Source organism: Rhipicephalus microplus, unplaced genomic scaffold (assembly GCF_043290135.1).
Source record: "Rhipicephalus microplus isolate Deutch F79 unplaced genomic scaffold, USDA_Rmic scaffold_13, whole genome shotgun sequence".
Lineage (NCBI taxonomy): Eukaryota > Metazoa > Arthropoda > Arachnida > Ixodida > Ixodidae > Rhipicephalus > Rhipicephalus microplus.
In genome coordinates, this window is record NW_027464586.1 from 27,555,844 (window position 1) to 27,573,503 (window position 17,660).

At 43.3% G+C, this 17,660-nt stretch overlaps 1 protein-coding gene across 4 annotated transcripts in view; it reads left to right on the plus strand.

Annotated features, from left to right (window-relative positions):
- LOC119165924 (ATP-binding cassette sub-family C member 2) overlaps positions 1 to 17,660 on the plus strand; it is a 1,429,043-nt gene that overhangs the window by 320,344 nt on the left and 1,091,039 nt on the right. For all 4 annotated transcript variants that reach the window (XM_075882663.1, XM_075882666.1, XM_075882665.1 and 1 more), the window contains one exon: positions 550 to 617. In XM_075882663.1, the coding sequence (XP_075738778.1) occupies positions 550 to 617 (68 nt within the window). The remainder of the gene's footprint in view (positions 1 to 549; positions 618 to 17,660) is intronic.

A 17,660-nucleotide genomic window follows, 5' to 3' on the forward strand; every position in this document is an offset into this window, starting at 1 on the left:
ATGTGGAATCTCTGTTGCATTAGAATTTTCGATGCTATGGGCCATGTCATGCACTGCTCACGCGCTCAAAGCAGTGGCCGAAATTAGCTTTTCGCAACTTATTTCTCATCTCGTGGCTTTTGGTGCCCGTACAATCACGCGCACATAATAGGCTCTTTAAGTGTGACCAGTAAGATATTACAATTGTCCCTGTGGCACGTCCTGGTGACTATACTCTGAGGCGCTAAAGTGGGTTATTTCTTCTTTTAGTCCTCTCTCTAAGGACATCACCATGCATCAATAACCGAGAATTCGGCCATGATTAAGCAAAGCATTCGTGTGTCTTCGTCTTCGCGCTTTCACTTTCTGCCATGTTACACCAACAATGGCCAACGTACCCTTGTAAATCATCAGTGTTCAGCGAAGATAGGTGTTTGATGTGCAGCCTATAACACATCAATAAGGACTGTATCTGGTGTTATCGGAAGTTCAAGTCATCTCTAAAATGACGTTAAGAGAGTACTATTTCTTTGCTACAACTCTTCAGAAGAACCGCCATTTCTGTTTCAGTTCGAGCACACTAATGAGGAGGAATCTTGGTCACCTCTGGGATTGTTCGTGTGCGCTCCTATTCTCAGGTGAGGCCAAAAACGAAGTTTATGATTGTTTCCTGGCATTAATGGGCTTCGCTCAATCCCACAATCTATATTGTTGGTTTTGTGCACGATTCTCTAATGTTAAGAGCTCTTTAGTGTTGATTGATTATTTGAAATGTGGGGATTAACGTCCCAAAATTACCTTATGAATATGGGAGACGCCGTAGTGGAAGGCTCCAGAAATTTCAACCACCTGGGATTCTTTAACGTGCTCCCAGCTCCGTAATGTTAGACAGTGTAACGCCACTCACCAAATGAAAGTGATAAATACCTTCACAGCTATGGCTATACCCTAGAATCTTCAGGTAGTGTTTGTTTGCCTACTTTGCTTATTTGGTTGTAAGTGTTTCCATCTACAAACAAAGGAGAAGAAAAAGGTCGTAAACGTAGCCTGAAAAATTCGGCTAGTTGGTATACGACAAAACTGAAATATACTAACAACACAACCTAGAAATAGTTACAGCGTAATAAGGAAGAATAAGGAAGCAAGACCAAGAACAGAAAAGAGCACGACTTTCATCAATGAATTATTAGCAGTGCGGTGTACGTATTGCCACATTCCTTCCTCAAGTTTTGTTATCACCCCGTTACACTGTATATAATTATGAAACGATGCCGGTGCCCTTTGCGCTTGGAATTATGTACAGTGCAACAGGTTGGTAACAAAACTTAAAAAAAGAACAATAAAAGTTTTTGCATGCGTACAAAGGTGAAGGTAACAACCACTGTGATACAATTCAAGCAAAGCTCGTGTCTCTTGTTCATTGAGCTGAAAACCTGTAGATGGCTTGAAAATGATCGAGATAATCAATCTCTTTTCAACAACAGAACTGATGGGAAGCTTACACATGTGCCGTCATACTAATGTGACGTCTCATGAAGCGACATGAAATATTGTCACATTGTATCGCAGTAGTTGGGATCTGCACAGTTTTACGCATGTGCATTCTTTTTTGTCACCTCAATACATGTACACCACTCCGCTTTAAAATCAATGTTGAAAGTCGACGTTCTGTCCTCTCCTTGTTATCGCTTCTGTAATTACGCAGTAACCACTTTTAGGTTGCGCTGTTCATATATTCAATATCACCTTTTCACTAAAAATGCAGCGTCATCTTTGATTTAGTGGTATACATTTGCATGTAGCGGCAATCTTCTGTCAGTTGCTTTACTATATTATCAAAAGGTTGTGAAGCGAACGAAAGGAACAGACTAGGTTTTCATAATAAACTTAATTTGGCTGAATTTGTGGCCACGTAAAAGGAAAGCCAAATTACAGCAAGAGACTGCCTCTGATTGCCGTGAACAGAACAGAGGCTGTCGATCAACTGACAAGCGGTGGAGCGGGTCGCCTTTTATACACGTGCCATTGAAAAATGCAGTGTTAACGCAAGCATTCACGTAGGTCCCAAAATAATCTGTAATGCTTACATACTGGGCGCAATCTTCACAAAACGACCTACTAGAGTCCTAAAGCTTCTCAAACACTTTAGGTGCGTATAGCGCTCATCATTCCTGGCAGGCTTTGTGGGCGAAAACTGAATGAAACAAAAGTGCAAATTGAAACACGCGTGGAAATATGCGTGATTTTAGCATTACCTACTGCGATGACACAATTAGCCCCACCTACAGCCTGGTGAATGTTTGTCCTTACTCACTAGTGATTTAGAGGTAGGAGTTCGCAAACACGACTTGTGTTTTACCATTGCAGTTCAATTAGATTTGATTTGCATCAATAAATCAGTGAATGCTTGTTTGACCAAGTTATTACAAAAATGGGTAAATGAGTATTTGGACGATTAGATTCTGTGGCTAGTTAGTGGTCTAATATGTTATGTGAGTATAACATTACATGTCAGTAACAGAGGTGTTGTGTAAATGTGACTCTAAATCTTCATACTAATTCTATAACAGAATAGCTACAAAGAAGGATATGTGAGGTTCAACGTCCTAAAACAACCATATGAACAAGAGAGACGCCATAGTGGGGGGCTCCAGAAATTTTGTCCACCTGGGGTTCTTTACGTGCACCCAAATCTAAGAACAAGGACCTACAGCATTTTCGCCTCCATCGAAGATGCAGCTGCCGCCACCGGGATCCGATTGCGCGACCTGCGGCTCAGCAGCCGAGTAATTTAGCCACTAGACCACCACGGCGGGACGCTTTACACAAAGTACAAAACTGCTCCTATATTATAGGTAGATAAATGATGAGTAACAACCTATGGTATACATTGTAAAAATACGGGAAATAGAGCACGAGAAAAAAAACACACCTGCATTGTGCGGACAGGACAGCGCTGAAGAACCAAAAGTAGAATTTTTAGAAAGAAAAGAAAGAAATACAAACCTGGTAAGCCGCAAAAAAATGAGTATAGACGTGAGGTTAAGTAAAAAAAACACAGTTAGTTTACAAAATGCACCTTCCAGGTGATTTGATTTGATTAGTTGGTTTTAACGTCTCAAAACCAACATACAATTATGAGAGACGCCGTAGTAGAAGGCTCCGGAAATTTAGACCACCTGGGATTCTTTAACGTGCACCCAAATCTGAGCACACGGGCATACAACTTTTCCGCCTCCATAGGAAATGCAACCGTCACAGCCGAGATGCAATCCCACGCCATGTGGGCCAGCAGCCGGGTACCTTAATCACTAGACCACCGCGGTGGGGCCATTTTCCAGGTGAAATTGAAATTGCTTGCCAGGTTAGTTTAAAGTGGAGTTGCGTTCAAAACATTAGGAACAGAGTTTAAGTTACTGAAATAACCGTTCAAAATATGCAGTCCCACAATGGGGAAGGTTGAAGTTGTCATTGCCTGCGTAAATTGTGGTACGAGTCAGAGCTCATAACGTATACTCACAGGTACTGTAAAGTTGGTGTTAAGAATGAATGAATATCACCGTTTTATAATTTCGCAGAGAAGTGAAAGGCCACTGAGTATCCGAGTGGAGTAAAACAAATGTGAGCTTGGGCAAAAAGAACGAGAGGACGTAATGATTCGCCAGACATGTTTTTGATTTGTAAGACTGGTTCGATGTACGTTATATAGGTAAATCCCCGTATTTCGCTAAAGCAACTGAAGTGGGAGTAGAACAGGGAGAAGTAGAATGATGGAAGCAGGTTGCTTTAAAAGTGACATTTGGCTTTATTGAGCGGAAACATGTGAAAGCGAGCTTTTTGTATGTATATTTTACTTCTTCCCTCCGATACACATTTCCATCCTCTAGAACGCTGAAGTATTTGAACGTGGAAACTTGCTCATAGGCTTGTTTCTGAGGTCGTTTCAGTCTACAAATGAGGCAACAAGAGTTTACCGCCAAACTATACCACCCCATTCTCTTAACATCAGTGCCTTGTAAGATCATGAAGCATTCCATATACACTCATATATCTAGCTTCCTTGATTCTAAAAAAATTCACCATTCTCAGCATGAAATCTGCAAAGAACTATCTTGCGATACACAATTACCTGCCTTGCTTCATGAGCTGTACCTTAATCTACACTCTAACATTCAAACTGATGTAATTTTCTTGGTTTCGCGAAAGCATTTGACAAAGTTGTTCATCAACACTTACTACCAAAACTTTTCCGGCTGAATGTAAACCGCAAAGTACTAACATAGATTGAGAAGTTCCTCACTAATCACCTGCAGTCGTTGCACGACAAAAACAACAACTGTGAGCCTTTTTCAGTAAAATCTGACGTCTCTCATGGTTCGGTATTAGGCTCCCCTACTCCTCCTACTATATATTAATAACCTACCATTGCATTTTTCTTGCAATATCCGCTTGTTTCCTGACGAATATGGTATTTTTTGTTCAGTTCCTTATTGCAAGAACAGCGTGATGCCAGTACGTTTTTTGGCACTGGTACACGCTGGAGACACTGATACACGCTTGCAATCACCTGTATTTCGCTGGGCGCACTGGCAAAAAGCTGTGTCGCACTGCTAGCGGCGTTGGCTCAACCGCTGTGATGCTGGTTCGCACTGCGAAGCGCTGGAAGCGCTGGAATTTTCACTGGCAAGCGCTGGTGAATACTGGAGCACACACTGTTTCTACCAGCGCAGCCTGCACGTTATTGTAGCGTGTGCCGTGGTATGTTTCGGTGTCATTGAATATAAAACGCTTGAATCGACGGCACGTAGAGATGATACCCTAACAGATGCCGAGCATACATAATTTTTGCGGCACACGTACGTATCGCAGCAATTATAACGCACCTTTTCGCATATGCCACCGCGTATACCGGCCAAATTTGCATCATCCGTTTATTGCTGTAACGATTACAAGTTGCAGTGTTTGTAAGCCAGGAGATGCCCGCCACTCCTAACAGAAACAGGAAATTGTTTTTGCACCTAAGTTGACGAAACGTAAATAAGCTCTCTCGAAAGCTTCGCTATAGGTTTCCTTGTGGAGGCGAGAAAAAAAGCTGTCGTTTGATTCCGCCATACTGCATAAATGTATGTTTGGCCAAGATTATCCTTCTACTTATTTCAGGTAAGAGTTAGAAATGTTCCAAAGCTCAAATGCAGAATTTACAAACAGCCCAACTTACCGCGTCGAGAGCGGTCTTACCCAGCGCCCAGCCCAGCGAACTTTAAGCCTGTCGTAGCGGCCGCGTTGGTATATATGTTACCGGCGCGTTTTGCTTCGCGTACACACAACTTTAAAGTGTGAGAATAGCTGTAAAGTATAGTTCAGACATCCATGAAACTAAATCAACTATTATGTTCTTGTGTCGATGTTCGCACAAGAAGCGTTGACGATCGAACGTCGCACTTTCAGCTACGCAAGCTGTCACGGAAAACTGCCGGCCGCCGCCGGTACTTCTCCAACTGATATGCAACAACACGCAAATTTCAGCTGGTAATTTGGTACGCCCTCGTTAACTGACTTCCTGGCATACGTTTTGAGCTGATAACATTGGTATCTTTATGTGTGTTTTTATAAATGTTGGTATTGATATAACTGCATATATCTGTACACTGGCACGCCAGCTGTATACTGCCAGCGGGGGCCAGGAAAACGGCTGTCGCTCGACATCGCCATTCCGTAAATGCATTTCTGGCATTTATTGACCTTCCACTTACTTCAGGCACAGTTTAGGTAACCGTTAGAAATGTTACAAAGCTAAAATGCAGAAACTTCAAGCATCGCAACTCAGCTGCTTCGAGAGCAGCCTTACCCAGTGCCCCTTCCCAGCGAGGCCTAACGGGCAGGCCACGTCGGTGTACATGCTGTCGGCACTTTTTACTTTAAGTAGGCATAATTCTAAAGTGTAATAAGGACTGTAAAGTACGGTTTGGACATCTCTGAGCCTAAATCGACCATTTATCCGTGTGTGCGGTGCCCGCACAAACAGCGGTGATGATCGATGTGTCGTGCTTTTAGCAACGTAGGCTGTCACCGAAAGCTTCCTTCTGAGCGCAGGAGCCGGTACTTCTCTGACTTGTACGAAAGAACACGCAATTTCGAGTTGGTAATTTGGTACACGTTAGTGAACTAACATACTGGCATAGTTTTTCAGTGGATTGCATTAGTCATTTTTTCGGCGGTTTCTTAGTTGCAAGTATCAATATAACTGCAAGTATGTAATTTGGCATGCTGGATGTGTACAGCTACATCGTCCCTTGCGCGAAAAAAAATACTCAATATTCACTCCTGTGCGCAGATATCTACAGAACAAGACATTTAAATCATCGGTACATGCTGACCAGTAGCAAGTGCCAGAACCGACCAACAAAGCAAAAAACTATTGGCAGCAACAGCTGACAATTTGTGGCTGCTCCTCCAGTCAATTTGAGATTTATCAGAGTTAAGATGGGGATGCTTAAAAAAAATTTGCGCTCTTGCTAATATCCGCACGTCATTCAGTGCCCGGAAGCCGTTCGTCACCGCCTAATCAAGACGCAATTGTTATTTGCAAAGGAATATCATGTCAGTCTTGACAGTGCGACCAATAAACATAAAGTTGAACGGTGTGTTCTTCGGATAAATGATCATTTTATAACCCCAACAGCAAGTCCTGGCATGGCGTAGTGGGTAACGTACTCGGTTTACAATCAGAGGTGGCGAATTTGAGTCCCGTTAATAGGTAATATATATTTATTTCATTTCTTGTATTTTCAATGTGAATGCGCGCTATTTTACTTATATACTCAGTTATTTATGGCGAATTGGCACCCCCCTTTCAACCCTGTAAAGCCATTTTACGCAGAGTACTGGGACGCTGCCGCTCGTCCCAGTACTTGCGCTGGGACGCGCTGGTACCAGCGCCATACCTGGCCAATAATCAGTCATGGCGCTGGACGCTGGTACCCAGTGGCGCTGATGTTTTCAATAGGGTTGTTAGCATTACTGACCAGTCTGTTTTTCACCAGGACGTTTACAACAATAAAGACTAGTGTCAATGCTGTTTAATGGTTTTAAATACCGGTATACTCAAAACAAAATCGTTTTATCACAGTTTTAATCTGTTAAAATATAAATATAAAATAACAAACCAGCAGCTATTTAGAAACTGTATGCCAATATAAACACTTAGGTTTGATTATATCGGATAATCTCGACTGGCGTGCGCATGTGATCAACATTGTTGCATCGTCTAACAAAACATTCTGGTTTTAACGACGTCATTTACAGAACGCTGAGAGCATGTCAAATTACTAGCCCAGAAAACACTAATATGGCCCAAACTAGAGTACGCACCAGCCATTTGGAATCATCGCCAGGTATACCTCACAAACGCCTTCGAGGCTTTTCAGAATCGTGCCATTCGTTTCATTCACCCCCCCCCCCCCTTTTCATACTATATCAGCGTAACATATTTGAAATCGGAATCTAGTTTACAAACACTTTCCGATCGACGCCTCAACGCTTGTTCATCTTTATTTAATAAATTCTACCCCTGCGCGCTAAATCAAACACCGTATATTTTGCCACTTTTACGCATGGAACATCGCGTTGGTCACCCTTTAAACGTTGCCCGTCATCATGCTCGCACAGTCACCTTTGCACCTTCTTTTTTTCCTCGAGCAGCCAGGACTAGAACGACTTTGCACAATACATCGCTAACTCAAGCCCTACTGCTTTATTTAAAATGATCACATCAAAATAAACTATAAAATAAAGTGTACAACTTGTTGCATATATTTTAACCCACCCCTTATGTAAAGTGTCCTAGTGGTGTCTTTAAGAAATAGAAGTGAAGGTAAAAAACGTTGTTAATTTCCAACTTCAGATTACTATATTCTACATTTTTTTGGAATATGATGAAATATGATGTATTAGGTTTTATATATTTATAATTATTGCGAGCTTCTTGAAGGAGAACTATGCGAAAATCTGCGCTAACTTTGCCGCGACTTTTTTTAGCGTAAACAGAGAGGTACCTCGAAAAAGCAATGCGGTGTCATAAGCGCAGATTCTGGTTTTGCATGACTTAACAGACAGTAGGTCTTTTATATGCAATAAGAACAACAAAGGACCCAGCATGGCTTGCTGGGGCATTCCGCACATTATTTTTCTAAAGTCTACGTAGAGGCCATGAAACACAACACATCACTTTCTATTCCCCAAATAACTAGAACAAGAAACTGAAGTGTCTTGTCGGTGAAACCATAATAGGATTCTGATTCCTTTAATGATGAGGAATGTGAAACTATATCAAATAGTTTTTTATATCCAAGAAAACCCTGACGGCTGTCTTGATATTATAAAGTGCTGAGTTGAGGAACTGGACAAAACAAATTGAGCTGTGACCATTGACCTATTTGTGATGGAATCATATTGTTGAGAGGATATTATGTCATTGGGGTTTAAATACGGGCACAAGAGGGGACCTAGTTACATTTTTCAAAAACGGGTAGGAGGCCTATAGTGCGCCGGCGGAGCTCAGTGATTGCGGCAGTGGCGAGCAATATGGCCGACGCGTCGGCAGTTGAAGCATATAGGCTTGTCGTCCAGCGTACGCTATTCGGAAAAATTGTGCTGCCGAGAGTAGTTGTAACCAAAGCGAGGAATGTAGGGACGACGATAAAAAAGCTCGGCACAGTAGCGTGGTTGAACGCGGTGTATGTCAACGTTCGATAATTCTTGACGAACGATGGCTTGTATCAGTGAGATCGTGATCAGTGAAGGATCAGGCGTTGAGAATGGAGTGACTACTGGGTGAGCTGCCTTGACCTCGCGACTAATGAAGCGATGTGGTTGTCACATCGGGAAACTTGGTGGACGGAGTCATCCCAAGAGGTAGCAGCAGCTGTGTTCAGCAGGCACGTGATGCCGTGGGTGATGCGGTGGACTTTAGCATGTTCTTGACGGCGGCATTTTGTAAGGATCATGTGGATGCTCGTGACATTATTAAAAACCAGTAGGTTGAAGGCATCGCAAGCAATCTCTTTGAGGACGTGATTGACTTTCTCGTCTTCCAATATGCACTGGTTGACCTTGCTAGAAAGCGCCAAAGTGTCAAGATTGTATGAGACGTACGATTCAGTAGACGTCTGGGCACGAGCGGCGGGAGTTTTCTTGGCAGTGAGCTGACGACCAGATGAATCGCCAAAAAGATCACGGATCTTCGTTTAGAAGAGATCCCAGCTTGTGATTTCGGCTTTATTGGTTTCGAACCATGTCCGCGGCGTGTTGTCGAGGTAAAACACAACATTGGCGAGCATAAGCGTGCGATCATAGCGGTGGGTAGCACTGACACGCTCGTACCGCTGCAGTCAGGAGTCAACGTCGCTGATACCGTCAGCGGAGAAAGTGCCAGGATCCCACAGGGGTGGCAGGGTGACGTAGGTTGTCGACTGATCTGGTGAGGCTTGTGGTGATGAGGAACTGGCAGTTAGAGTAGCCGAAGAGTCCCCGGTGTTGCGACCGCTGCACATCTCCATCAAGCTACGGTAGTCGTCCACCTCCACCAATAATGTTACGAGTAACCTATCCATTATTCTATATGCAATAGACCGTGTTCAGTGAACAAGATGGCGACAGTTCGTCAACAACCTGCAACCGGCGTCATCTTTTTCTTTCATGCAGCAGGGCTGTGGTGGCTGTTGTGTATCAATATGATGAAAAGATGCGGTATGGCGGTACCTGGAGTGTTCATTAGATGGACGGGCGCACAGAAAGAGAAACGCATGGATGGACGCACGCATGAATGAATGGACAGGCAGAAGAACGCAGGAATGGACGCATGGACGAATGCACGGAAGGACGCACGAACGGACGGATGGACGCACCGACGGGTGCATGGAATGACGGATGGACGCACGAACAGTCGTAGAGACGGAGGCATGAGCGGACGGTAGCAAGAGCGAACGGGCTGACGGAGGCTTCGGCCCAGTCATCATCATGCACTCCGTGGGTAGGATGTGATTTTTTAGCGTTGATATTCAATGAATTAAAGGGTGTTAAATGAGATGGAAAAGGGCTCAGTGAAGTCAGTGAATTTAAAAGGACAGATGAGGCTTCTTTGATAGAGAGAAATAGTTGGCACAAGAGAACTAGGGCTAAGGCTTTTTACGGTCAAAAATATCGCTGGAAACATAGAAGAATAATATAGCATCAGAGAGGTGGTGGCCAGAATCGCAACTAAGTTTACCAAAAGGTACAAAATGGAGTTGGGTGCCACAATATATTATCTTCATTGTATCAGGTTCAATGATTTGGATGACGACGTGGGTGTTCTCGGTAGCACACACACATTCAAACATTTATTCTATGAAAAAAAAACAAGAGAGGCCACTCCCGTTTACAAAATAAGAAGATAAGCATCATTAGTTATAAACCAAGTCACTGTTTTCATAAAAAGAAGCAAGAACGTTAAAGACTGCACTTAATTGTGGTCTTTTTCTTTTTTTATACAATGGGCCCTTTCCTCTCAAATAGTTTCGTTCGAACCCAGCTATTCTATGTGTCAACCTCATCACGGAAACGCCAGGGCCTCCTCTCCCTGGTCTGTTCAGTAGCCGGTCGTTGCGGAGAGAATGAGAAAGAAAGAGTTATTTCTGAAGGTGTTGAGTGTCTGAAAAGATGCACCTCTTGCCGCCGTTAGATGAATCAGGCCATAAAAAGATTTCAAGGACTCTGAAGTAACTGAAGTTAATATTACGGGAAAAAGACACAAAAGGCAGCTTCGCTCTCCTACCGAACACTCTGTTAAGAGACAAATTATAGTCGGCAATGGTAAACAAGTTCAAGGATGTACTTTTGATGCTTCAAAGCAAGAACGCCGTGCACCTAAACTGCTAAAGGAGTCGAACTTACAGAACCTCAAGGCAAAGACAAAGAAAGAAGAAAAATGCTGCCTTGAAGTCTGTTTTACTGTGAAAAGTCCCAAATCCGACGTTCTGCTTTGTTTCATTTTTTTGGAGATGCTAGCCGGCAACGCCACTTTAGCCGGTACCAAAAAAGGCACCTTCAAGTTAACGTGAAGGACAACCTCTTCGTCATCCGCGATTCTGAGGACTTCCTGCTGCACCTAAAAGGTTTGAATTCTGGCTCTTTTAACAGTTTTTAGTTGAAATTGAAGAACCTAATCATTCTCCTCCAGATGAAGGCTTGCTTCAGGCTTTTCGAGAAAGGATTCAGGAATATGAACTTTAGTTCTCTGGTGAAGCAGGTGTTTCTGCTGATGACTTTGTTAGACTTTTAGATTTCCATTTGGCTTCTACAGTTGTGAATTATGATGATAAGTTCTATGTTCAAAGGAAGGGCATACGTATTGGTTCGGCTGTGGCGTAAGTTTTTTGCGATCTCTTTTGGTCGGTCGTTGGTTGCCGTATTCAGGATAAATGACAAAAACCGCAAGTTGTCAATCTCTCTAGGTATGTTGATGATTTTTTATATTTTTGAATGATGTTGAGGACCTTGACCTGGTCATCCATGATGATTTGCGTGTGTTTCAGAGTGAAAGTAAAGGCGTGAACTTTACGCAAAAAAAGCCTGAAAAGCGAACGTTGCAATTTGTTGACATTCGCTTGCTTTGTGGCGATGAACACATCTGTTGGAAGTACAATCCTAGCTCCAAAAAGTTCTTGTTACGTCATGACAGTGCCCAATTCAAGCTTGTTAAGCGAAGGATAGTAGTGAAATGTCTGCATTCAGCCCTGAATAAGCCATGTGTACATGTCATTTAATCTAGCGTTGATGCACAGGTTACTAGAATATTGCAGGTGGGTTACCCTCCTGAATTAATTTCTGCGGTGTGTGAGACCATGGTACGCAACATGAAACGTGATAAAAAACTAAAGTTGCCAGGAAAAAAATGAAGGACGTGCAAGTCATCGCATACGTTCACAAATTTTCGCATAACTTGAAGAGAATTGCATCGAAGCTTGATGTGCAAGTTATACTGTCCGCGCCCTACGAATTCTCGAGGTTTTGTGGCATGGTCTGTAGAGGTAAACACCCCGGATGCACGACCAAACAAAGAAACAGGTTCACAGAGTGCATTTCTAACGTAGTTTACATGTTTCTTTAAAGATGTGGTCTTGAGTATATTTTTCAAACTGGCAGGTATTTTATTGAGAGGGCAAAGGAACATGACTACACCATACGTAATACGACTAGGGGTTCTCTGGCTGACCATTGCAAGCAGTGTGGCTGCTCTCCCAACTTTCGCAGTACTCAGTATTTTTTTTAAATTAGGGAGGGATAAGATAGAGCGCGAGATTGTTGAGGCCTTTTTCTATTCATGAAGCAGGTGACAAGCGTGTGAGCAGGCCTTCCATTTCTATGTGTGACGCGAAAATTAGATATCTTAGAGGTTTTATGTGGTTTACCTTGTCATTTGTGTTCTTGTTTTGTCGTGGCCTGGTGCGTCTCCCTCTTCTCGGATCCGCGAGTTCTTTTGAAGATGTTATCGTTTTCAGTTGTTTTCCTTAATCGTTGGTTAAAACCATCCTTGTTACCTTACTTTTAACCTCCTCTTAAAATTGCATCTTTAAGCACATATGCATGCGCAAGCTATGGCAAAAAAGTTTCAATTGTTCGCAGGTGCTCTATGTCTCTGCTGTTCTTTTCCTCGTGTTTTCGCACTGCCCTTTCTAAGCGAGTACCATGAATCAGCTGGCCCAAACCAAAGTACTTCTAGTGCAAGAACACCTAGATGCTCTAAATATTTACCACACGCGTGTACTCCAGAATTCTTTGAACGTGCCTTGAAAATTCTCTTCCAGAAAACACTGAAACGAACTCGAGTGGGGGTCATCGTCCTGGTGACACTCGTAAACAAAGTACTCCACCAGTGTGCTCCACACCACTCAAGCATCACAACTTCTTGCCTATGTTCACCCCACATCCTGCCCTTCTCTAACACCTCATATTTCAAACCTTCCCGGTTTTGCGAACATTCCAAGTAATTGTACGGCGCTTAGCACGTACCAGGGTGGCAGCCACGAGAAAGGGTTTCATTTCGTTGGTTTGTCTGTGAAAGCGGTCACCTCCAAAAGAGGCCCCGCTTCAATGTCTCGATTTCTCATCTGTACTGGTTGGCTGTCGTGCATTCAGAGGGTAAGGGCATGCCCTGGGCACGTTTTGATGCTTGTTCTGTTGTTTCGTTGCACGTGCCCGAAAAGAAAATACTTGGCAGGCTGATTTCATGTTGTCTTCTGAAGGCTGCGGCGCGCGCCTGCTTCAGCGCACATTTGTGTCAAAAATAAGCGCTCTGTTACAAATAATACGCTTTACGATATGCTTCTTGAAATTGTACGTAGATCGCAGGGGAAGACGTTGTGTTTAAGTGTACATCTGTTATCGCGTCCGAGCTGCTCAGCGGCAAACAACTGGTTCATGGCGTCACATAAATAAAAAACTGTCCGCCACACACACACGCATCAACAAATTGTACTCAGTCACAGGAAACATGGGGCAACCCGCCGCCCCCCCCCCCCATGACCGGACCCAAAAAAGCGTGAGAGAGCACTAAAAAAAGTACACGGACACGCACAAATCTTCACGCAATCCAATCGAAACACGAAGTGCCATCTGCATTGACGGGTGGAGTGTCAGCGCCTTCCCCAAAAATGCGATCGAAACTTTCAACTCTGCCCAGACATGCTCGGTCATGGACGGCGACGCGACGCAACAGGCAGAAGCTTGTTTCTTATACAGCGGCCGTGGCAGCAGCCTTCTCTTGTTTAGTCCTTAAAATGTCCGTTAAATGGCGGTACTTGTATATGATGAATATATTATGAAAAGATGCCAGACGCTGGTACTTGGGGTGTTCATTAAGTGGACGTATGGACGCACGGACTATTGAACGAACGCACATATGAATGGTTGCACGGATGTACGGAAGCAAGTACAAACGGAGAGACGGAAACACAAACGGACTGATGGACGCTTCACCCCATTCTTCGTCATTCACACCATGGATATGCTGTAATTCTTTTGTTGTCTGTGTCACAGTAGCCTAACAGTATTGTCGTCATTGTCGCTATAACTTCGCCGGAGTCCTTACACTCAACACGGGACAGTGGTACAGGCCTGGGTGCCTACATTGAGCCATAATGATAATTTAGTTGAACGTTTTCATGAGACACTATTCAGTCTATAATAAAGTAGAAACAAAGTGTACTATTCGGATAGGCGACCGTTTAGTGCCAAAGAAGGGCGAGAAACAGGCCGGAGACCATCAAACGGGACACGTGGCTTCGGCTCTAGAAATGCCAGAGGAGAGTAATTAGTGCAATCAGCAACACATAATATTTTAGGACCTTGAATACTTTCTACAAAAAATGGGCTAACCGTAAAACGAATGCTAACCATGGGCTAACCATGGCGAATCGCCAATGGTGAAACTAAAATTAAAATAGACTTCATTCTGTGTGTACACGCAAAAATTGTAGAGGATGTGGTAATATGGCGAGGTCTCATGCAGTGACCATGAAACGGTAAAAGCTCAAATTTGCCTGCATTTAAAAAAGCGAAGACATAAACTGATATTGAAATAGCCATCAAATGAGCTAGCGATGAGAGGGAAGGACAAGAATTCAGAGTTTCGCTTCAATATAGATTCAAGGCACTAAACAAGGTAACCAACAATAGCGTTGAAAAAGTGAATTGTAATCTTACTAGTATCATCAATTATTGTGTTATAAACATTGGAGGCGTAGACACTAGACAGGACACTGGAGAACACCCGGGAGTCAAGAAATCTCCTTTATAGACGACAAAATAATGATGCGAGTGGACCATGACTGAAAAAATAGCGTTATAGTTGCTGCTGAGAACTAAGTTAGTGAGGAGACAAGAAATTAAGTGGGCAGTACAAACACAAACTATAAACAGAAGTTTATTAAGAAAGGTTGAAAAAAAGGCTTTCAGGAAGACAAATATCGGTATACGGAGAGGGTGGGGCACTGCCATCTTGTTCCACTCTCTTAAGATGCTACATGTGCAGTGATTACGATGTCGAGCACGCTGATCCAAAGTTCTGATCAGGGTATAGTCGTTAAATTGCTATTTTTAGCTTTTAATAAATCTGATTCCTGTGAGAGTTAGTTAATGAAGTTTTAACTAACGCACGTGATTTCTTGGTCTGACATGTGAAAGGCTTCCCCAATTCGCTGTGTTGTTTTAATTTTTATTTGTCCAGAATTTTAGCTTTTTCAAGAATTGGGCTGCACCAACACTCTCTGCAGTGCATTGGCGGTCCTGTGCTCACTTTCTGCTGACATGCATAAACAAGTGGACCAGCTAGTTTGGCGCTAGGGACCGGCTATTCTGCCTCCGATTTGCATCCTAGGATGATTGCCATATATGTTCGTGCGCAGCAAACACGGCTGTGCTGACACAGCTTTTGGATTTCGTAAAGACCTGTCAACTGAATTTTTGGGGCCTCAGTATGAAATTGCCTTCCTTGTGAAAGGACTCTTGAGCTCAGTTGTACGGCTGGGGTAATTCGCGAACCCCTGTAATCCAGCTGAGCGCAAGCCGCAGCTTAGGTAACAGTTCTCGTAAGCTGGACAAGGGTGATCCATTCATATCTGAGGGCGTCGGAATGATGAGACCAGTTAGACAAACACGTAATCCACATAGTTGGAGACGCGGCCCTTTCAAAGTTGCCCCTCCAGCATAACTCCCCTCCCCCCTTCTTCACGTGGTGCGTCACGGGCAACGTGCAATTTCCCAGGGATTTCGCACTGATAAGGTGAAGAGAATGGTGGCTTAGGTGTTTGTGTCCACTAACACCGGGTAGCAGGGAATCGTGTTCCGCTACCTGTATGGCTTGTGCCAGTAAAGCGTGCGGTAGTAAAGGGTAGTACAATAACCCTCGGGTACCTATATTGCGTGTGTCCAGCAGTGGACTAGTCTACGATGGCGCCCAATTACTTCAGTTTCATGACACGAATCGTAGACCGCACGTTGGCACTCCATTTGTGGCTGTTAAAGTGATCGAATAAGTACGACGCTAGTACGTCTCTTACTCCCTAAGGGGGGGAGGGGAATCTATGTAGCGGACATCACAAGCGATGACATAGAACAATTTATGAGGCTGTCAAAAGCGGCAGAAACCTAAAAGCTGCGAAGGCAAACTTGTGCATAGGCAAAAGCGGATGTACGCATTAAAGGACAAAGGCAATCTTATAACCAATATGATCAGGATAGTTCAGGTGACGGAGGAGCTCTCCGATACAACAAGAATAATATCGTAAAGGTCAATTCGACATCCCATCAGTAACGGTAGGAGACGTAATGAAAGCCCTAGAAATTATGCAAAGAAGCTAGAATCGGTGGTGTTGATAACGCAGTACCAGACCTGCTATAAGAAATTGTATTTGAAAAACTGGCCGCCTTATATAAGGAGTGTTACTTCACGGGAAGCGTACCAGAATTTCGGAAAAATGCTAACATCATATTAATTCATAAGAAAGCAGACGTCAAAGACTTCAAATATTACAGGTCGATAAGCTTACTCTCTGTTGTCACCAAAATATTTACTAAAACACTAGCTAATAGTATCGGGGCAACAATAAAGTTCAACCAACAAAGGACCAGGTATAATTTCGTACAGGCTACTCCACAATAGACCATACCTCATTATCAGCCTGGTGATTCGAAAATGCGCGGAATACACCCAACGCCTATACATAGCCTTCTTCGATTACGAAAAGGCGTTTGACTCAGTTGAGGCATCAGCAGTGATTCCGGCACTACAAAATCAGGACCCCGGCGAACCACACCTAAATATAGCGAAAGAAATCCACAGCGGGTCCAGAGGCACCAAAGTTCTCTATAAAAAAAGCGACAGAATCCCATTAAAGAAGGATGTAAGGCAGCGAGACACGATCTTTCAAATGCTATTCACCGCGTGCTTACAGGAGTATTTCGGTGCCGTAGCTTGGAAAGAGTTATGAATGAGAGGTAATAGCGAGTAAACCTAAAAACCTAAACCTCAAAAAATTATTAACCTGTTTTTTCCTGATGACATTGCTTTGATGATTATTTCAGGGGACAAAGTACTGCTTATAACTACTGAGCTAAACACGAAAAGCAAAAGAGTAGATTTGAAAATAATATGCACAACGCGAAAGTATTCCGCAACAGTCTCGGCGAAAAACAGCGTTTTGCGATAATTGGAGAAGGACTGAGAGTCGTAAACAGGTATGTCTATTTAGAACAGGTAGTAACCGCAGAGCCAAACCAAGATAGTAAACTAATTAGAAAAAAAAACACGGTTGATAGCTGCGTGTATTACAAAATTGTAACGTAGCCTCACAGCAGCAGTGTAGTGCTTCCTGTACATTGATATAAGACAGTTTATACAATGTCTGTTGGTGCTCAATAGCTCAACAATTGTTTTTCATTATCACGTTGACGTTGATGCTTAGCAATATATATCTATGCCAACGATTCGCGGCCATGAATACCGATTGAATAATTAACAAACATGCCTGCGTGGTTATGAACGCTTGTGGCCGCTGTAGTATGGTAAACGGTGAGAGCGGAAGCAAAGAAAGCGACGTGACAGCCAGAAAACTTGATTTATTTTACGTCAAACTTTGGCTAAG